The sequence below is a fragment of the Mus caroli genome, chromosome 17 (assembly GCF_900094665.2).
Source record: "Mus caroli chromosome 17, CAROLI_EIJ_v1.1, whole genome shotgun sequence".
Taxonomy (NCBI): domain Eukaryota; kingdom Metazoa; phylum Chordata; class Mammalia; order Rodentia; family Muridae; genus Mus; species Mus caroli.
This window is the reverse complement of record NC_034586.1, coordinates 71,141,115-71,158,094: the sequence shown is the minus strand read 5'-3', so window position 1 is coordinate 71,158,094 and position 16,980 is coordinate 71,141,115. Positions and strand designations below refer to the sequence as shown.

General features: G+C 39.7%; 1 protein-coding gene across 5 annotated transcripts in view; it reads right to left on the bottom strand.

Moving 5' to 3' along the window:
- Window positions 1–16,980, bottom strand: part of Ltbp1 (latent transforming growth factor beta binding protein 1) — a 387,543-nt gene that overhangs the window by 121,025 nt on the left and 249,538 nt on the right. For all 5 annotated transcript variants that reach the window (XM_021185976.2, XM_021185979.2, XM_029471038.1 and 2 more), the window contains one exon: window positions 2,559–2,681. In XM_021185976.2, coding sequence (XP_021041635.1) covers window positions 2,559–2,681 — 123 coding nt within the window. The remainder of the gene's footprint in view (window positions 1–2,558; window positions 2,682–16,980) is intronic.

The window sequence follows — 16,980 nt, the reverse complement described above, 5'->3', positions numbered from 1 at the left end:
AAAATTTTTAACAATAAATGCTGCTTAAACTAGAACCTGTCTAAATATTCTTTTATGTAGTTCAAAGTGCCCAAAAGATACCTCTAAATTATCTGGATATTACCAACAGCTTTGTTTGTTCCCTAACATTCCAAATCCTGACATCAGTTTTCAAATGTGCTTTGTATGAGAACTTTACAGTCTAATTTAACAAACTCCAAAATGCCTTCTGGCTAGGTGTCTGTCTGCTTCAGATCAGAACCAATCATAAAAGAACACACAGAGAGAAATCGAGAGATAGAAAGGGAGAGAGAGGGGGAAAAAAGACTTACGTGCACAATTTCCTAATCTGCATTTGTCAGTTTTAAAAGGAAAACAGCACTAATTAGTAACAACATTTCAAAAGGCTTACATCCAGCAAACAGATCTGTCAGTTTGACATGACTTCATTTCCTCTCTCTGTATAGCAGAGCTTAGAGAATAGTCAGCTGGGCTGGAGCTGAAGGGCCAAGTCCTCATGAAGACTGTTTTCACTTGATCAAATATGAGGCAGCTTAACAAGCACCAAGCCCACATCAGAATAAATTCAAAAAGCCTAGCTGGACAGAAACGCGCAGAATTGCTCTTAAAGGCACCTCACCCTACTGTGAGGTTTTTAAGCTTCGGATGACCATATACTTTTTCAAATGTGCAGTGGTTACTTTTTTCCTAATGATGATGAGGGTTACCATACAATGTGGTCATCTTTTAAAATTCTGCATTTGGAGACCTGGAGAGATGGTTCAGGGGTATAAGAGCACTGGCCGGTCTTCCAGTGGACCCAGGTTCTATTTCCAGCACCCACATGGAAGCTCACAATTATCTGTAACTCCAGTTCCAGAAGGTCCAGTGTCATCTTCTAGTTTCTGTGGGCACCAGGCATACATGTGGTGCAAGGATATACGTGGAGACAAAACACCCGTATACATTAGAATATAGACTGATATTTTTTTAGTCTGAATTTAAGGCTAGGGAAGAGAGCTTATTTGGTAACATGCTCACTCTGCAAGAATGGGAACTCATCCCCAGAGTCCATATAAAAAAAAGCTAGGCGTGTGGCAACTGTTAACAATCCCAGTGCTGAAGAGGCAGAGATAGGTGTGTCCCTGGGACTTCCTGGCCAACCAATCTAGCCTAGTTGGTAAGTTCCAGGCCAGTGAAAGTCCTTGTTCCCCCCCCCCCCCAAGCAAGATAAATGGTACCTGAGATATGATACTTGAGGTTGTTCTCTTGTCTAACCACATACACCACACATATATACATACTATACACACATGCATGCAATGCAAACATGCATGTAGCACACAGCAATACACATAGCACACACCATGTATGCACAGCAAACACACACGTGCGCTGTGCGAGAGCACACACACACACACACATACACACACAGAGGTCACCCTCTTTAGGGCTTTTTACCTCAGGTGCCTCCAACCTAATTGTCAGACAGATCGTATAATGTATAATGATCATATAAACACCCAAATGAATATACTGGATTCATTTTCATGAAGATAGGGCCTATTGGGTGAGATCATAAATCAATATTATGTGACCTCATGGGAGACTGTTACCTTTACTCTATAGAAAAGCAAACCCCAGGGACATTCCTTAACCAGTAGCATCCCAGGGACATTCCTTAACTAGTAGCATCCCAGGAATATTCCTTAACTAGTAGCATCCCAGGGACATTCCTTAACTAGTAGCATCACTTTGAGGGCCTTTTGGAGATTTGGAGGATATCAGAGCAGAGCCAGAAAATCTGAATGATTTTCCAGGCTTTTCTAACTGAGAAAGTACAGCGAAACCTCATAAAAACAGACTCCAGTGGCTCAGGATTTGCAATAATTAAAGGCAGAAGCCGAGGCCAAGCTTGATTTAGCCTAAAGAAGGCTTAAATATTTATAAAGGAAAAATCCGTTTTTATCTCCCAAAACCACAAGGACTGATACACCTTTTTAAATAAACCTACTTCTCCTTCTCCCTTCCCCTCCTCCTTTCCCTCCCTCTCCTTCTTCCCCCTCTCTCTCCCTCACCTCCCTTCCTTCGTTCCTTTCCTCCTCCTCCCCATCTTCTGTTGTTGTTGCCTGAATTTTTTTTTGAGACAGACTAAAAAATATCAGTCTCTATCTCTCATCTTTTAGACCTGGAACTGTCTCTGCACTGTAGATTAGGCTGGCTTTGAACTCCAGGGTCCACCTGTCTATGCCTCCTGAGTGCTGGGATCATAGGTATATACCACCACAGCCTAGAGAGAACTCTTTTCATTTTTATCCAAGTATGTTCCCTCTTTGTGATTATGCACTATTCTGAGTTTTAGTGTGAAGTACTTTTGAATGCAGTTAAAATGTATCATGGAAAATTTCCCATAACATAGATGTAGTTTACTAAATTGGGTTTGGTCTCCTTGCTCTTATCATTTTTTACTAATAGAATTTTCTCCCATATTTTTAATATTAGTTGAATATTTTCTTCTTTTACATTGCCCCCAAAGACATATGATTAAAACACAGAAAGCTGAATTGATTACTACTTACGAACACAACTTGAAAAGGTAGGGTCAGGCCCGAATCCCATTTTGCAGGAGCATCTGTAGCTGCCCATGGTATTCAAACACTCACCATTAGGGCATACACCTTGTAGCTGACATTCATTAATATCTGCAAGAAAATAAAAGCCTTTCAGATAGAGCAGCCCAGCCCTCGTGTGCAGATTCTGGGTGCACTCATGTTCAATTTATGTCTCATAGTAATAATCATAGTTCAAGTAAACAAAGGGTGAATACAGTAGGAGTAAAGGAATTAAAATTAAAATGACCAAATTGCAGTGTCATTTTGACCCAGAAATATGGCTGCTCTGGCAAGAGATCACATCCAAAGACTTTCAAGGTCCATACGATCCAACCAGAATACAGACATGCCCCTAGTACACACCTTTAATCTATAAAATGAAGGTCAGGTTAGTTTGTGGAAGGAAGAAAGCAGCCATGTTTGAAAGTGACATCTAATTGAGGGGCAGGCAAAGCGATGATTTCGAAAAAAATCTGACAGAATGAGTCAGAAGTGGGATATGCCTAACCCATAGGAGAATAGAACAGAGAGAATATTTAAGAGAGTGAGGGAAAGAAAGGGGGCAAGGTGTCTAGCAGTTTTACAAAGACAGGCTGTAGAGCGAACAGGTGAAGATAGAATGAGCCAGAGAATGAGAAGCCAGAAGATTAGAACAGATTGCCAGAGTTAGTTTGAGGCCAAGCAGAGCAATTCAGTCAGAAGCCGAGAGAAACCAGTTTGGATCAGACAGCATGGAGAGGACTTATGAGCCAAAATGGCTGAGTTGACCAGCCAGCCAGAGTTCAGAAAGAACTAGAAAGGGTGAGATTACTCAGCAGTAAGCCTCTACAACAACACTTACACCTGGTGAATAAAAGTTATTTTTACACTGAATCTCTATTAAGCATCTGCAGTTGTATCATTAGTTCTGATATATATGTTATACTCCAGGTCCTGTCTTAGGTGCTGAAAATATACTAGTGTACAATATTGATCTATAGAGCCATCTTCACAAAGCTTTTGTGTTAGCTTATGCTAAGCATTACAGAGTATACAGGGAGGCAGCCTCAGTCTGGAGGTACTGACATTCTAGATGTGCATAAAAATATGAACTGTGAAAGCTGTAAAGAATAGTACAAGTTAAAAAAAAAGAATAGTACAAGTTACCTAAACTAGAACAATTAGAAACTGGAATTCATATCTGAAATTGCTTATAAAGACAGGCAAGCACTACTGAAAGAAGTCAGAGGCAGTGTTGGGAGGATGTGAGACTTCCGACTTCCTCAGTGTAGGAGGTGTGTGTGTGTGCATGTGTGTGTGTGTGTGTGTCAGTGATGGGACTGGGTTAGAAGACATATTCACATGGGTGGAGACTGAAGCATGAGAACAGAGATTGGCCAAGGGAAGGGACCCGGAAAATGGTAAGGCATGCCACTAAATGGAAAAAAGTACAATGAGGTACATAGTTGGGAGACAGAGCTGCTACATGCCAGGCTAGGTTTGGCGTCAATCTTACTGAAAACAGAGAGATACATAGAAAGGTTTTGAGTAGGAAAGCAGTGTCATGAGCAGCAAACTCCAAGGTAGTTCACCCGACCTGGCCAGCACATGGCTTGATGAGCAGAGAAGAACACTGAAGGAGCAGTGCAAATAGGAGGTTCGTGACAGGCCATGTGGGTAACAGTGGGTAATCAGGAAGATGAGGAGAGCACTGTTCACTTTAAAAAAGAACAACTGACATGACTTGGAATTCAACTGAGAACCTAAGGCTGCAAAGTAGTGGAGAGGACTCAAAGGTGTCAGGGGCTTGAGTCTAAGAAAAGAGGAAAGGTTTCATAAATGGAGAATGCCAGGAGGTGAGGAATTCTGTTTCACAGTTCAAGGTCCCATTGTGATACCCAAGCATAAACACCCAGCAGTGGAACAGTCTGGAGTAAAGTAAGAGGAATACTGTGCCTGGAAACAGATGCCTCATGGGCCAGTCGTGGAAAAATCAAAAGGATCTGAGAGGGGAAGATACAAGTGAGATGACTAAAATATAAAACAAAAGCCTTCATAGTCCTGTGTAAAGGTAATCAAGACTGAAAAATAATGAATACGTTAAAAATGAAAAACTAGTAGCCATTTTTATTTGATCCAGTGTGGGCTCTGAAGCTTAACAATTAACAGATGTTGGCCGTTAGCGTGCCTATGTCAAGGAACTTTCATGTCTTTCCATCAGGAATTCTTCTGCAATCTTTTTATGGAGAGTCTTAAATTTATTAATTTCCTAAATTAAGATTGGATACAATGATAGCAAAGTATTACAGACTCTTCACATCAAAATCAAATACTCCCCTTAATAAATCATTATTCAAGAAAATATTATTGAAACATAAATTCTAGAAGAATTTCTACAGTCGTGGTTATTTACGTTATAGATATTTCCTCTAAGCCACACCCTTTTAACATTTTCATTTCTAAGTTTTTTCACTGTGTATATTCACTGTCTGAGGTATTAGATTCCACGAGAACACTTTCATTTGAGTATATGTCGGATGCTGAGCAGTGTTTTTAGTTAACATCAGTGACAAAATGTACCTTGTTGCATGATATACAAATGAAAAATTAGTGCATATATGTTATATAAGATGTATCAAGTGCCAACTGGATGCATCTGGAAACAACTAGATTGTACCCAGAAGAAGACCTGGCCCAGCACCTGGTTGTCCTATTCTTTTTTTTTGGGGGGGGGGGCTGTGTACTGTGCTGGTAACAGTCTTTTCTATGTGGCATATAATTGAAACTATTCCCCCATAACTCACTCTTCTTAAGAAAACCACCATGAAGGACCAGGAAGAGTGCCAAGTCCAGTTGGAGCTTACACAGTACAAGCAAAGACCTTATCACAGGATCTAAGTAAAGCCTGAGGTTTGGGTAGCCAGCCAGTTGTGATCAGAAACACTGGACACAGTCTCCACTCTTCTATTCCTCCCGCACGTCGCTATGTGGTTACAAGTGTTAGCCTTCTTCTCCTATTCTGAGGCTTTTCTACAACACACTCCACGGCTTCTTCTCGGGAATCAGAACTTTTCTTTGTTACCAGGCTTTTAATGCATTTATATCCCAGCCAGCCCTATTGTTGGCTATCAGGTCAAGGTTGAAGGTCCTCTATTTTCTGACCCATGTCTAAATGTCTCATTGATAACAATTGCCTTGTTGGCAACCATATGCTTTCCAATGCTTCCAGTGCTTTTCCTTTGGACCTCTTTAACACAACTCACAGACTTAACCATGTTGCCTTGGGACATAGAAACTAAAAGTTAAAAATAAACAAGAAATAGGAACTGAGAGACCCACAGTTGTAGATAGGTACAGACAAGCAAATGGTGGGGGGGTGGAGGTCATGAAAGATCCTCCTCGTTTCCACTACTCTGGTCATCTTGGGCCACCAGTACCCCTGACCGCCACTTCCCCCAACTGACCCTAGGAACCTTGCTTGAAGTATGGCCTTCATGAACACACTCACAGCTGCCAGAAAGAGCCATGCTTTCTTCAGCAGCCGACTGCTTTATATCTTTGCACATTTTCTACAACATCACAATTAGAGATTCATTCTATTTTGAACTTTCTTCTATTTATTTCATATACACTAAAATATCTCCATCTGAAGTACACAGCTAAATGTCCCCAAGTGTGTTAACACTTAAGAAGGTATATGAGAGGGTTTGAATGGAAGAAAGAGATGGGAGAAATGTTGTAATTAAAATAAGATCTTGAAAATAAACAAACAACAGAAGAAATACAAGCGTGCATGTGCTATGTGGTCATTATCAAGGTCATGATTAGGAACATTCCCAAAGTCTTAAGAGATGACTCAGAGGTTAAGAGCAATTACTGCTCTTACAGAGGACCTGAGTTCAGTTCCCAACACCCTTGTTGGCTACTCATCTCCAGCTCCAGGAGACTTGACACACTTTGGCCTCTACAGCCACCTGAATTCATGAAGATGCCCACACAGAGACATGTACATTATACAAACAAACAATTCATTGCCTCAGAAAGCCCCTTCCCAGGTGGCATCACTGCACTGTGGCTGGGGATTATTACAACTGTTGTCACCTTGCCTATTCTTGAACTGCACATAAAATGAATAATACTGTTCATTTGTCTAACTAGTTTTGCTATTTACTATAAAGTGCTTCAGTGCTGTTACATATAGTAGCTTGGTCTTTTCTTTTTTTTTTTTTTTAATATATTTTATTACGTATTTTCCTCAATTACATTTCCAATGCTATCCCAAAAGTCCCCCATACCCTACCCCCTCTCCCCCATTTCCTTACCCACCCATTCCCATTTTTTTTTTTTTTTTTGGCCCTGGCGTTCCCCTGTACTGGGGCATATAAAGTTTGTGTGTCCAATGGGCCTCTCTTTCCAGTGATGGCCGTCTAGGCCATCTTTTGATACATATGCAGCTAGAGTCAAGAGCTCTGGGGTACTGGTTAGTTCATAATGTTGTTCCACCTATAGGGGTGCAGATCCCTTTAGCTCCTTCGGTACTTTCTCCAGCTCCAGCTTGGTCTTTTCATTGTGTGTTGTATGTTATTCTGTAGGGAAACCAAACTTAACCATTCAAAAACTACATTGGTTATTTCTTTCTCATTTGGGGCTGTTGTTATTAATTATTTGCGAGCATTCACAAATACATGTGTGTACAAGTGTGTGTGTGTGTGTGTGTGTGTGTGTGTGTGTGTGTGTGTGTGAATAGACAGGAAGACCTCAATACTTATTCTCTTGAGTATGTATTTACATGTTTATATTTACTTTAAGCTGTTGTCCAAAAGCTATGCCAATTTTCACTCCCAGTTGACAAGTCCTTGTCAACTTAGTATTAATCTTTCTACTGAATTCAGTCATTTTGGAAGAGTGCAGTGCTGGGCCATATGGTTTTAGTCTGTTCTCAAATGAGAACTGACACAGAATACTTTTTAATATACTTCTTAGCCATTTAAAGGTCAATCCTTCCTCTACAATGCAAACACTAACAGGCAGTGTTACTGGTTTGGGGTATTGCTGCCCTCTTCGTTTTGCTTTATTTTGTTTGAAATGAGGTTTCACTCTGTAGTGCCAGACTAGCCTCGAATTCATTGTGTAGCCCAGGCTGGCCTCAAACTCACAGAATCCTCCTGTTTTACCATCCCAAATCCTAGGACTTTGGGTGTAAGCCACCATGCTCATATCTATCAGAGGGAGAATGTGCTATGACCCTTAGAGGGAGATGTGGTATATTTCTACCCAGAAAGCATCTGGTTTTTCAAAGGGACTAGAAAACTCAAAAAGGATAGATATCAGAGATGCTAAACATTCTGAAAGGAATTCCATTGATAAAAGATTGCCCTGCCCAGACTTACAGTACACACTAAAAATGTTCAGATATGGAGAAAAAAAAACATTATGAAGTAAGGCAGTCTGAAAAACAGATGATATGGAAATGACTATGTAACACTAAGATGGTTTGGTTTACTCCTCTATGTCTATATCATCAATGCACAAATCAAATTTTGGGAAGGATTTCATTCCCAAATTTTCAACACCCAAAGGTAAATGATTTCAGCATAATCTATATGGTTATGCTCTTTTTTTTCTTGCCATCCTTTCTCCCATCCCTGCTATATCTGGAGAAATATGTAGATAGATAGTCTATACCCTTTGTGTTAAAAGAAAAGCAAAAAGTAAAATGCTTACCACTTATGACTGTTTATTGAGTGTTTCAGAAGTGAAAGAGAAACACAAGCAACTATTCCTAAGACTTTCTGAGGTAGTCGCGTCCCTTTCAACTGATCTAAATAAATGGAAGGGAACTGCAGAGCCACAAGAAGATGAAGGACAAAACACAGGTTAAACTGAACATATTTCATCCAGAAACAATAAGCTTAAGGACCACTCTAAGCAAAGATGGTATCTAGCCAAAGTTTAACAACCATATGAAATGTGACCGGCAAATTGTGAATTATAATTCCACCCAGACTTCAATCCTAAGGCTATTTTCCTTATTTAAGAAAATCTTCTCCCAGCACTACATACGTTCAAGGAGAAAAATCTTCTAACTCGATTATAAAATATAAGTAAGCGACAATTGCCAAATATAATAGAGATCAGGACTCTCATATTTCATGGGGTCAACCACATTTATTTAATATACTCAGACTAAGTCAAAAGTACTTTAATACTCAGCTTAAAATACAAAATAGGTAAACAACTGATTTACTCCTTTTTTGTCCTCAACAGGCCACCATTGTCTCTGAAAGTCCATAAGGTTCTAAACTCATCAGGAACAGCAGGACCAATACACATAGGACCATTCACCTGGCTTAAGAACCATGACTTAAAGGCAGAGGGAGGTGCACTCGTATGGTCATCCACAAATATATTTCTATCTCAAGAAGCTCTCCCATGGTAGTAAAAACTAGGGATTCGCAGAAGCAGAGAGAAGAGGTATACATGGCTCCGTGTCGAAGAAGCCAAACTAGTGGAGCTACATATAGCTCACAGGAAGATCTCCATTTTTCTCCCCTTGCAAGGCTTTCTACCTATACAGACTACCAGCGTAGCTCTGACTTTCTGTTCTAAAGTTTGAGAATACAGAGCTGTCTAAGTGGTTGAATACTGGCTACATCCTAAAACTTAACCTAAGACGAATGGTCTTCAAAGAGCTGAGGACATAACTCGGTGGTAGAGTGACTGACTAGTACATGCAATGACTTTAATTTGATACCCAGAACTAAAGAAAAAAAACAATGCCACATAATCTATCATTGGGAGCACAAGGTCCTTGTGCTCACAGGAGTATTAGAGAAGCCAGGAATGCTAAGCACGTAAGAGTTTTCTGTCCAGAAGGCTGGGAATGGACATGGATAATAGCCTAGATGCACCCTGTACTATGTAAGTGGCTAACAGCCCAGATGACCTCTGCATCATCTGTATGATCAAGATCACACCAGATCCTTCCCTGTGCCCTTAAGATAACACATGTATCCTATCTTTATCAAGCTTATCAAGTCATCTTTATGGAAGAATTGGACTGTGTTTGAGAAGAGTTTTGATATAAGCATGCCTCTTTGGTATGGTGGAATTGCTATCCACCAGAAAACTTTTTTCTAACTTGTTCTGTACTTAAAGATGCCTAAAATAAACTGCCTGGTATCAGACTCTCAAAGTTTGAACCAATGCTGTCTCCTGTGTCATGCTGAACTGCAGTTCCTTCTGGCCTCTCATGGACTGTTAGGCTGCCAGCCCCAGTGTTTGTTGAGACCTCCACAGTATATTTACTCGATAGCACAGAAACATACAACTCAAGAAAATAGATAACCAGAGATTCTCCTCAAACAGCCTAAGGATCCAGTCCTGGAGAATGGAGTAATCAGACAGGAAGATGCGGCGAGACTCTTCTTCCTTTTCATGTATATGTGTAAAGATCAGCCCTGCCCTTTGAACTTTACCACTATCATGGATGGTAAGTCATGAATGGTCACTACCACTTTATGAAATAATTTGTAAATCACAAGTCACTGTTTAAAGGAGTAAGGGGTTGACAAATCTAATAGGAGAAATATTCCATGAAAACCCAGCCTTTGGTGTAAGTAAGATATTAAATTTTGTTACTTGGAACAGTTCACTCAAATTCCCTCTATCTCCATTTTCTACCCTTGTCACATGAGGGATATGACAAAGTTAATCCCACAGTTACTTGTACTTTAAATATTCTTTAACTTCAAAATGACTGGCCAGTTTCTAGGGTTGAAAATGCTAGAGGATATGTTAACTCGTGACACTTTGAATGGTGTGAATGTACTCATGAGAAATAACTACATCTTCACTCACCTATTTCCTATAAGAAAATATGTATGTTTAAGCAAGTGACTAATAGTTTCCTGCCTTTCTGTAACACAAGTTGACATAGGATATGAGGTGTGTCTGGTCACTAGTAGGCATTGGATACAAGATGAAAGTGGCCTATGAGGATCTTCATGTTGTGAAGGAAAAGCATGAGGCTTTCTGGAGATTTAGCAGTATATACTTAGCCTTGCTGATGAATAGAAATCCTGTCGTGGGATTCCATCAGCGGTAGAACATGCATTTGAAGACAGAAAAAATGCCTTGAGATAAATGTTTTCCTCAGACAGATGGATGAGTTGACTATTTAAGAATGTACAGAGGTGTGCTGGATAGTTTTTATGTCAACTTGACAAGCTAGAGTCATCTGAGAGAAGAAATCTCAACTGAGAAAATGCCTCTTTAAGATGGGGTTTTAGTCATGCCTGTAAGGCATTTTCTTAATTAGTGGTTGATGAGGAGTGCAGTCCCTGAGCAATCAATTGTGGATTCTTTAAGAAAACAGGCTGATCAAACAAAAAGGAGTGAGCCTGTAAGAATCACACCTCCATAGCCTCTGCATAAGCTCCTCCCTCCAGGTTCCTGCCCTGTTTGTGTTCTGTCTTGACTTCCTTCAATGATGAACAGTGCTATAAAGTATAAGCCAAAGAGATCCTTTCCTCTGAAACTTGCTTTTGGTCATGGGGTTTCATCTAACTAAGGCAAGTGAGATGGGGAATATGGCTGTCTGTAAAGTGCTTATTGTCCAAGCATGAGGACCCGAGTGCAACCCCCATTATCCACATAAAAAACTCAAGCACCTTGGGTCACACTTACAATTTCAGTATTAGTGAGGCAGACACTTTGGTGTCTTGGCGGGGCTTGCAGGCCATTTAGTATAGCTGAATCAACAAGCTTCAGGTTTCATGAGAGACCTTGTCTCAATGTGTGTGCTTCACTAAGTTTAGGTAGAGGAAGACTAAGAACTCTCTAAGAGAACAAAGGTATTTCTTAAACTTCCAAAGAAGATACGTCCTAGGATGTGGTACTCTGTTGGCACGCGATGACATTCCATAGAGTACATACAAGCTTTGACACTTTAAAGGGAATTTATTTCCAGATCTTCAGCCTCCAGTGTTTCCCTTGAAATGAACTCTTTGGTGGTCTTCCAGGAATTAACCTGAGCCTTCAGGAATGCTATTAAGTGCTGTACCACTCAGCTAATCTCCATCCTTGATGTTCCCTTAAGAATACATCTACCAACTTTTCATTTATATCTCCCTTCCTTTCCTCAGTACCTTCTTGCTTTTCACCAAGTCCAAGCACACCCTTGCCTACCCAGAGGCACGCAGGAAACATTATCCTTCACCATAAAATTCTCACTGGCATCAAAAGAATCAACAATTCCTGGGTATTGCCCCCTCCAGAGGAACACATACGAAAGGCAGTAAGTCTGGTCTGTTTCACGGAGGAGTTGGAATGTGCTTCAGGGGTTACATGGATGATGTGGCAGTAACTGAATGATCCATCCCTATGATCCCTGGGGTTTTATCAAATCAAGTCCATTTCTAATACAGATAAATTTAACAGGAGTCTACTGCGAAATATTTGGTTTACTCTTAAGATGCAGGTGCTAGCCTGAACATGTGAGTCTTTCACAATTATTTCAGAAGACAAATAAAGGAAAAAGTTGGATGAACAACGTACTAGAGCAAAGCAATTGTACTAGAGGTGTTCTGTATAAAACAAAAGCCTGCTGCAGCCTCTGTTAAAAGAGATGCCCTGTGCAAAATTATGTTCATAGAAACTGTATGATCTACACACAGCACAGTAAAGATCGCAAAGACCTTGGAGAAGGTCCCCAATTTCTTGTTTTTGGTTTCTTTCATTTCTTGGGAAGAATGTGGATGGAAGGTAGGTAAAACAAAATAAATCCTCAATGTTTTATAGCATTAAATTATCATGTATGAGTGACCCTAGTCTTAGTTTGTACCAATGCATTATCTGCATTATTTCCCAAATACAGAGACTTATCACCTCATGTATGATTCCATTTCTTTCTAGAGAATTTCCTTACCACAATGAAACTGAAAGGACTTTCTATAGTCAAAGCTGGGTAGCAAGACTGCATGGAGAAGTCAGTGAAGGCTTCAGAGCAGAGGGGAAGTCCTGGGAGGGGGTGGGGGGCGCTGAATAACAACAGTGATACATGGCATTTTCACAGCAGTCAGAATAAAAGCTGTGCTGGCCACATGCTGCTAAGTGAAGGAGGAGGAGAAAAAGGAATAAGAGAGAAGGGGAAGAAGGGGAGGAGGAGGAAAATAAGCAAGGAGGAGGCATAGAAAATACATTAAAAAATTGAAAATTTTCTAAAGATACAAAACTAATCTATAGTTACAAGAGTAAGAACACTGATTACTTCTGGAATAGAAGAAAGTGAAATTTCTGGGGGAAACAGGGCAGTTGTAGGGTACAGGATATAGTCTACTTGTTGACCTGGGGAATAACTATCCAAGTATGTTTGCTTTGTTATAATGCATTGAACTAGACAGCATGCAACTCTACCTTTGTATCTGTGCACTATTCTACACGTGGATTACACACTCATAAAGAGTTTGTAAATGCAATTGCAGGTGAGTTTCATTTACCAACAAATATGATCCTTAAAAAATGTGCAATTTATTTATTTATTTTTTTAGACTAACTACAATTCTGTTATAGCTACACATTAGGGGACATTTTACCTATAAAGAGCCAGTCAGTGGAAGTTTGAGCAATGGGTATCACTGCCCTGAGTGTACAAGTTCTGTTCATTTATTTTGCTCAAGTAAAACAACCAGTGTAATAATAAAATGGTAACAAAAGAAAGGTTGATGGGCAAGCCCTTCATAACTCCTTTGAGAGGCTCATTCTGAGTCACTTATAGCTCAGTGAGTTGGGCAAGTGAATTAAGCAAATTACATCCTGCTTACTCAAACTGCTGGACTCGTGTATCTTACCCACAGCTCATGACAAACCTTCTGTTCAGCTCAGGAATGCCCTGTGTGTATTTGCGGAACAGTGAATCACTGAAAAGGTTTTCAAAACCATCTATTAAAAACCGGCATGCATGCTACCAGTGTTAAAAGGTGTAAGGCATCTTATGGTTACATAGTTTGACACAATCTGCAGCATTTGGACGGGTTTTTGAAAGGTAGAAAACAGTTATGTTGACTTTTGTATCTGTAAAGTCATGAAACTGGTAAGTGATTTTAGGGGTAGCGAGAAATGTTCAAAAAAATTGTTTAGCATTTAGACTTACAGCTAACTTGGTTTAGAGGACAGGGTCGTGTGTAGATCAGGTTTGCCTCTAATTCACTATAGGTAAGAGCATGACTTTGAACTATTCATTTTGTTACCCCTAGCTCCTAAAGTGCTGGGATTACAGATGTTACCATCATGGCCAGTTCAATGGTGCTGAGGATCAAACTCAGACACCAGTCAAAAACACTACCATTGAGTTGCATCCTCTCACCCCCCATACTGCACACATCTGCATTTTAAATGCTCTTACCTCATGGTAGAGTGATGGTAAGGAAAGGCACTATGAAAGAGAGAAGTGTCTAGCATTTGATACTCCAATCAAAAGAGTAGGCATTCTCATTACTGTCTCCATGAGCCAAACATTCAAATGGCAGATGAAGAACACTCTAGATCTACCAGGAAACACAGCTAAATTTCTGGTTATGAAGGATGAAACAGATTATACCAATTCCACCATGCAGAGGACAGAGGGGCAGCTTTCAGAGGGGCATGTATAGATATGCCATAAATCATTCTCTTGAAAAGATAATTACTGAATCACGAGAGGAGAGAGAGAGAAAAAACGCTTTAAGGGCAATGATTTGAAAGCTTCTCAAATTAATGTGCGCACAGTTGGCTCTTTGTTTTCAGCGCACGTTGGTAAAAGATGCTTTGGGATATGAATTCACTTTGTTGAAGGAAATAATGTAATTCTAGTTATTAATCACTTTAATTTTAAATGTGCTTTGTAAACAGAGAGGACTGGAGACTGCGAGAGCAATGTGGAAAGCACACGTAATTGCATGCTTAATGGGTTCCTTTGGAATTTCTGTTGGGGATAACAAAATCAAAGAGCTTCAAGGCTCTAGGAAATCTAAGTGTATATATGTAATTCGAGAAAGTTCTATTTCATTTTGCCAACTAATAATGTCACAAAGAGAGGGAAATTAAGCCTTGCTCTCAATAGCAATTACAGGAGATTATGCCGAATGAAATCATATTGTTTCATGAGTCAAACTTCTCTGTAGTGTAATTTAGCAGTGCCTTCCTGAGGCACCACAAAATAGAATGTTCTGTGATACTTCAATCCAGAATCCTTGCCAGAAAACATAATGCTGCTTTGCAGACTTCCTCCAGAGACCGACATGAGCCAGGATCTGGTGTTACTAACTAACCACCAGGAGATTCCCTCAGCAGGAACCACACTTGCTAAAGATCACCCAGCCATACCAAACAGAGGAGAATTCAAGACTGACAAGCATCTTCTGGAGAAATTTCCAATCTTTTAAAATAACAACTTGCAAAGTTTTACCTCTAACTACCTCTTCTCCCCAGACAGGATCTTTGAATATAGCTCAGAACTCATCCTTCTCCTGCCTCTTTCTCCCGAGTGCTGGGATTAGAGTCAAATACCACTGTTCCCAGTCTGCAGTCTCCTAATCTCTGTGCGTTTGTATGTTTGTGTGTGTGTGTGTGTGTGCCCTCATGCACATGCACATTCCCGTGCATACATGTGTGTGTGTGTCCTCGTGCACATGCAAGTGCACATTCCCGTGCATACATGTGAGTGTGTGTGTTACCAAATATGAATGTAATTTATAATATGAAACCATTGTCCATCTTGAATCAGAAGAAAGACATATGTAATAATCTTTTTTTTCTAATTAAACAGAACCAAGCTAATGGCTTTGTCCTTAACAAACTCTCATATCAGACAGCAGGCCTTCTGTTTTAATTAGCTAGTATCTATTAGGAGGACTTTGTAAACATGTGTGAACCTTATTCTGTGGCCGTTGTGCATGTAGACACACAGGTGGCTGAAGAGTGTAATGGAGAGTGCGTTCTTTATTGCTAATCATATGTCTAGCTATTCAAAAAGCTCTTGATTCTTTCTGTTGTACGTATCAATTTCTAATTGATAGTAACCATTTCTAGATCTCACTGGCCCATCTGAAGACTGAATGGAAAAGCAAGCTCCTAAAGGAATAGCTCGTAGAAAGTGTTAACTCTCACTCTACACAGAACGTGTTAGCTCGCATTCCATGCAATAAAGCGTGGTTGTTAACAGCTTCACTCCACCTGGTCTGATGCTTAGCCTATACTGAACAGGATATCTGATCCCTATAGACCTCAATGTATCCATTTGCAATATATACATAGTATGATCTGCTTCACAAACACACTTGAAAGACTAACAGATAGAGCCGTATAAGCACATTGTTTGAGAGACATGACTGGGATGAAATAAACTGATGTTAGAGTACAGTTAATGAATGAATTAATTAATCATTAAGAAAATTCAAGTTTGAAGTCAACCTTTTCCTTACAGAGTTCTAAGCTGGCCAGGGCTACATAGTGAAAAAAGAAAGAAAGAAAGAAAGAAAGAAAGAAAGAAAGAAAGAAAGAAAGAAAGAAAGAAAGAAAGAAAGAAAGAAGAAAGAAAGAGAGAGAGAAAGAAAGAAAGAAAGAAAGAAAGAAAGAAGAGAGAGAGAGAGAGAAAGAGAAAGAAAGAAAGAAAGAAAGAAAGAAAGAAAGAAAGAAAGAAAGAAAGAAAGAAAGAAAGAAAGAAAGAAAGAAAGAAAGAAAGAAAGAAAGAAAGAAAGAAAGAAAGAAGAAAATTGGTCACTTGTTTAGCACTTTATAATGTTCTGGACACTATCTGTGCTTAGAGTTTAGACACACAATTTATGAAGAATCACTGAAAAAAATCTTACTTTTATTCCTAAGCCATCTGTACTTGTCCCAGTTAAAAATAAACCATAATAACTCTTATTAACAATAACTAAATCATTTCTTCATTCATGCCATTTTTTTAAAAAATCTGTAATGAACTCTAAGTTCATGAATCAGTAAAGCTGGGCTCTCATTGGAAGCCATAGAAAACCAAGAAACTTTGAAGTAAATTCTTAGAACATGACATAAAGAAATAATTTACAGACTAAGTATGAAGAAATCCTAGCGCTGCCTGAGGACTCTGGGCAGTGGCTCCCTTAAGTAACTAAATGAAAATTTGATGATATTAGTCCTGAAGCAGGCACTGGTCAATTTGAGATATGCTTTCAGCTCTACCCAGCCGCATAGAAGACATCTAATCTCTCAGTGTGGCTTTAGGTTCTTCACTTCTAGGCCCAAAACTTGATAAATTATGAGGTCTTCCCAGTATCTACAACTTCCCTACAATGCTAAGAAAATGAAGCAAGAGTACTCAGGGCATCTCACATTTAAGGCTCTAGCTTTTCTGGCTGCCTAGAGGACACCTGTTCAGGCCAGTATTTAG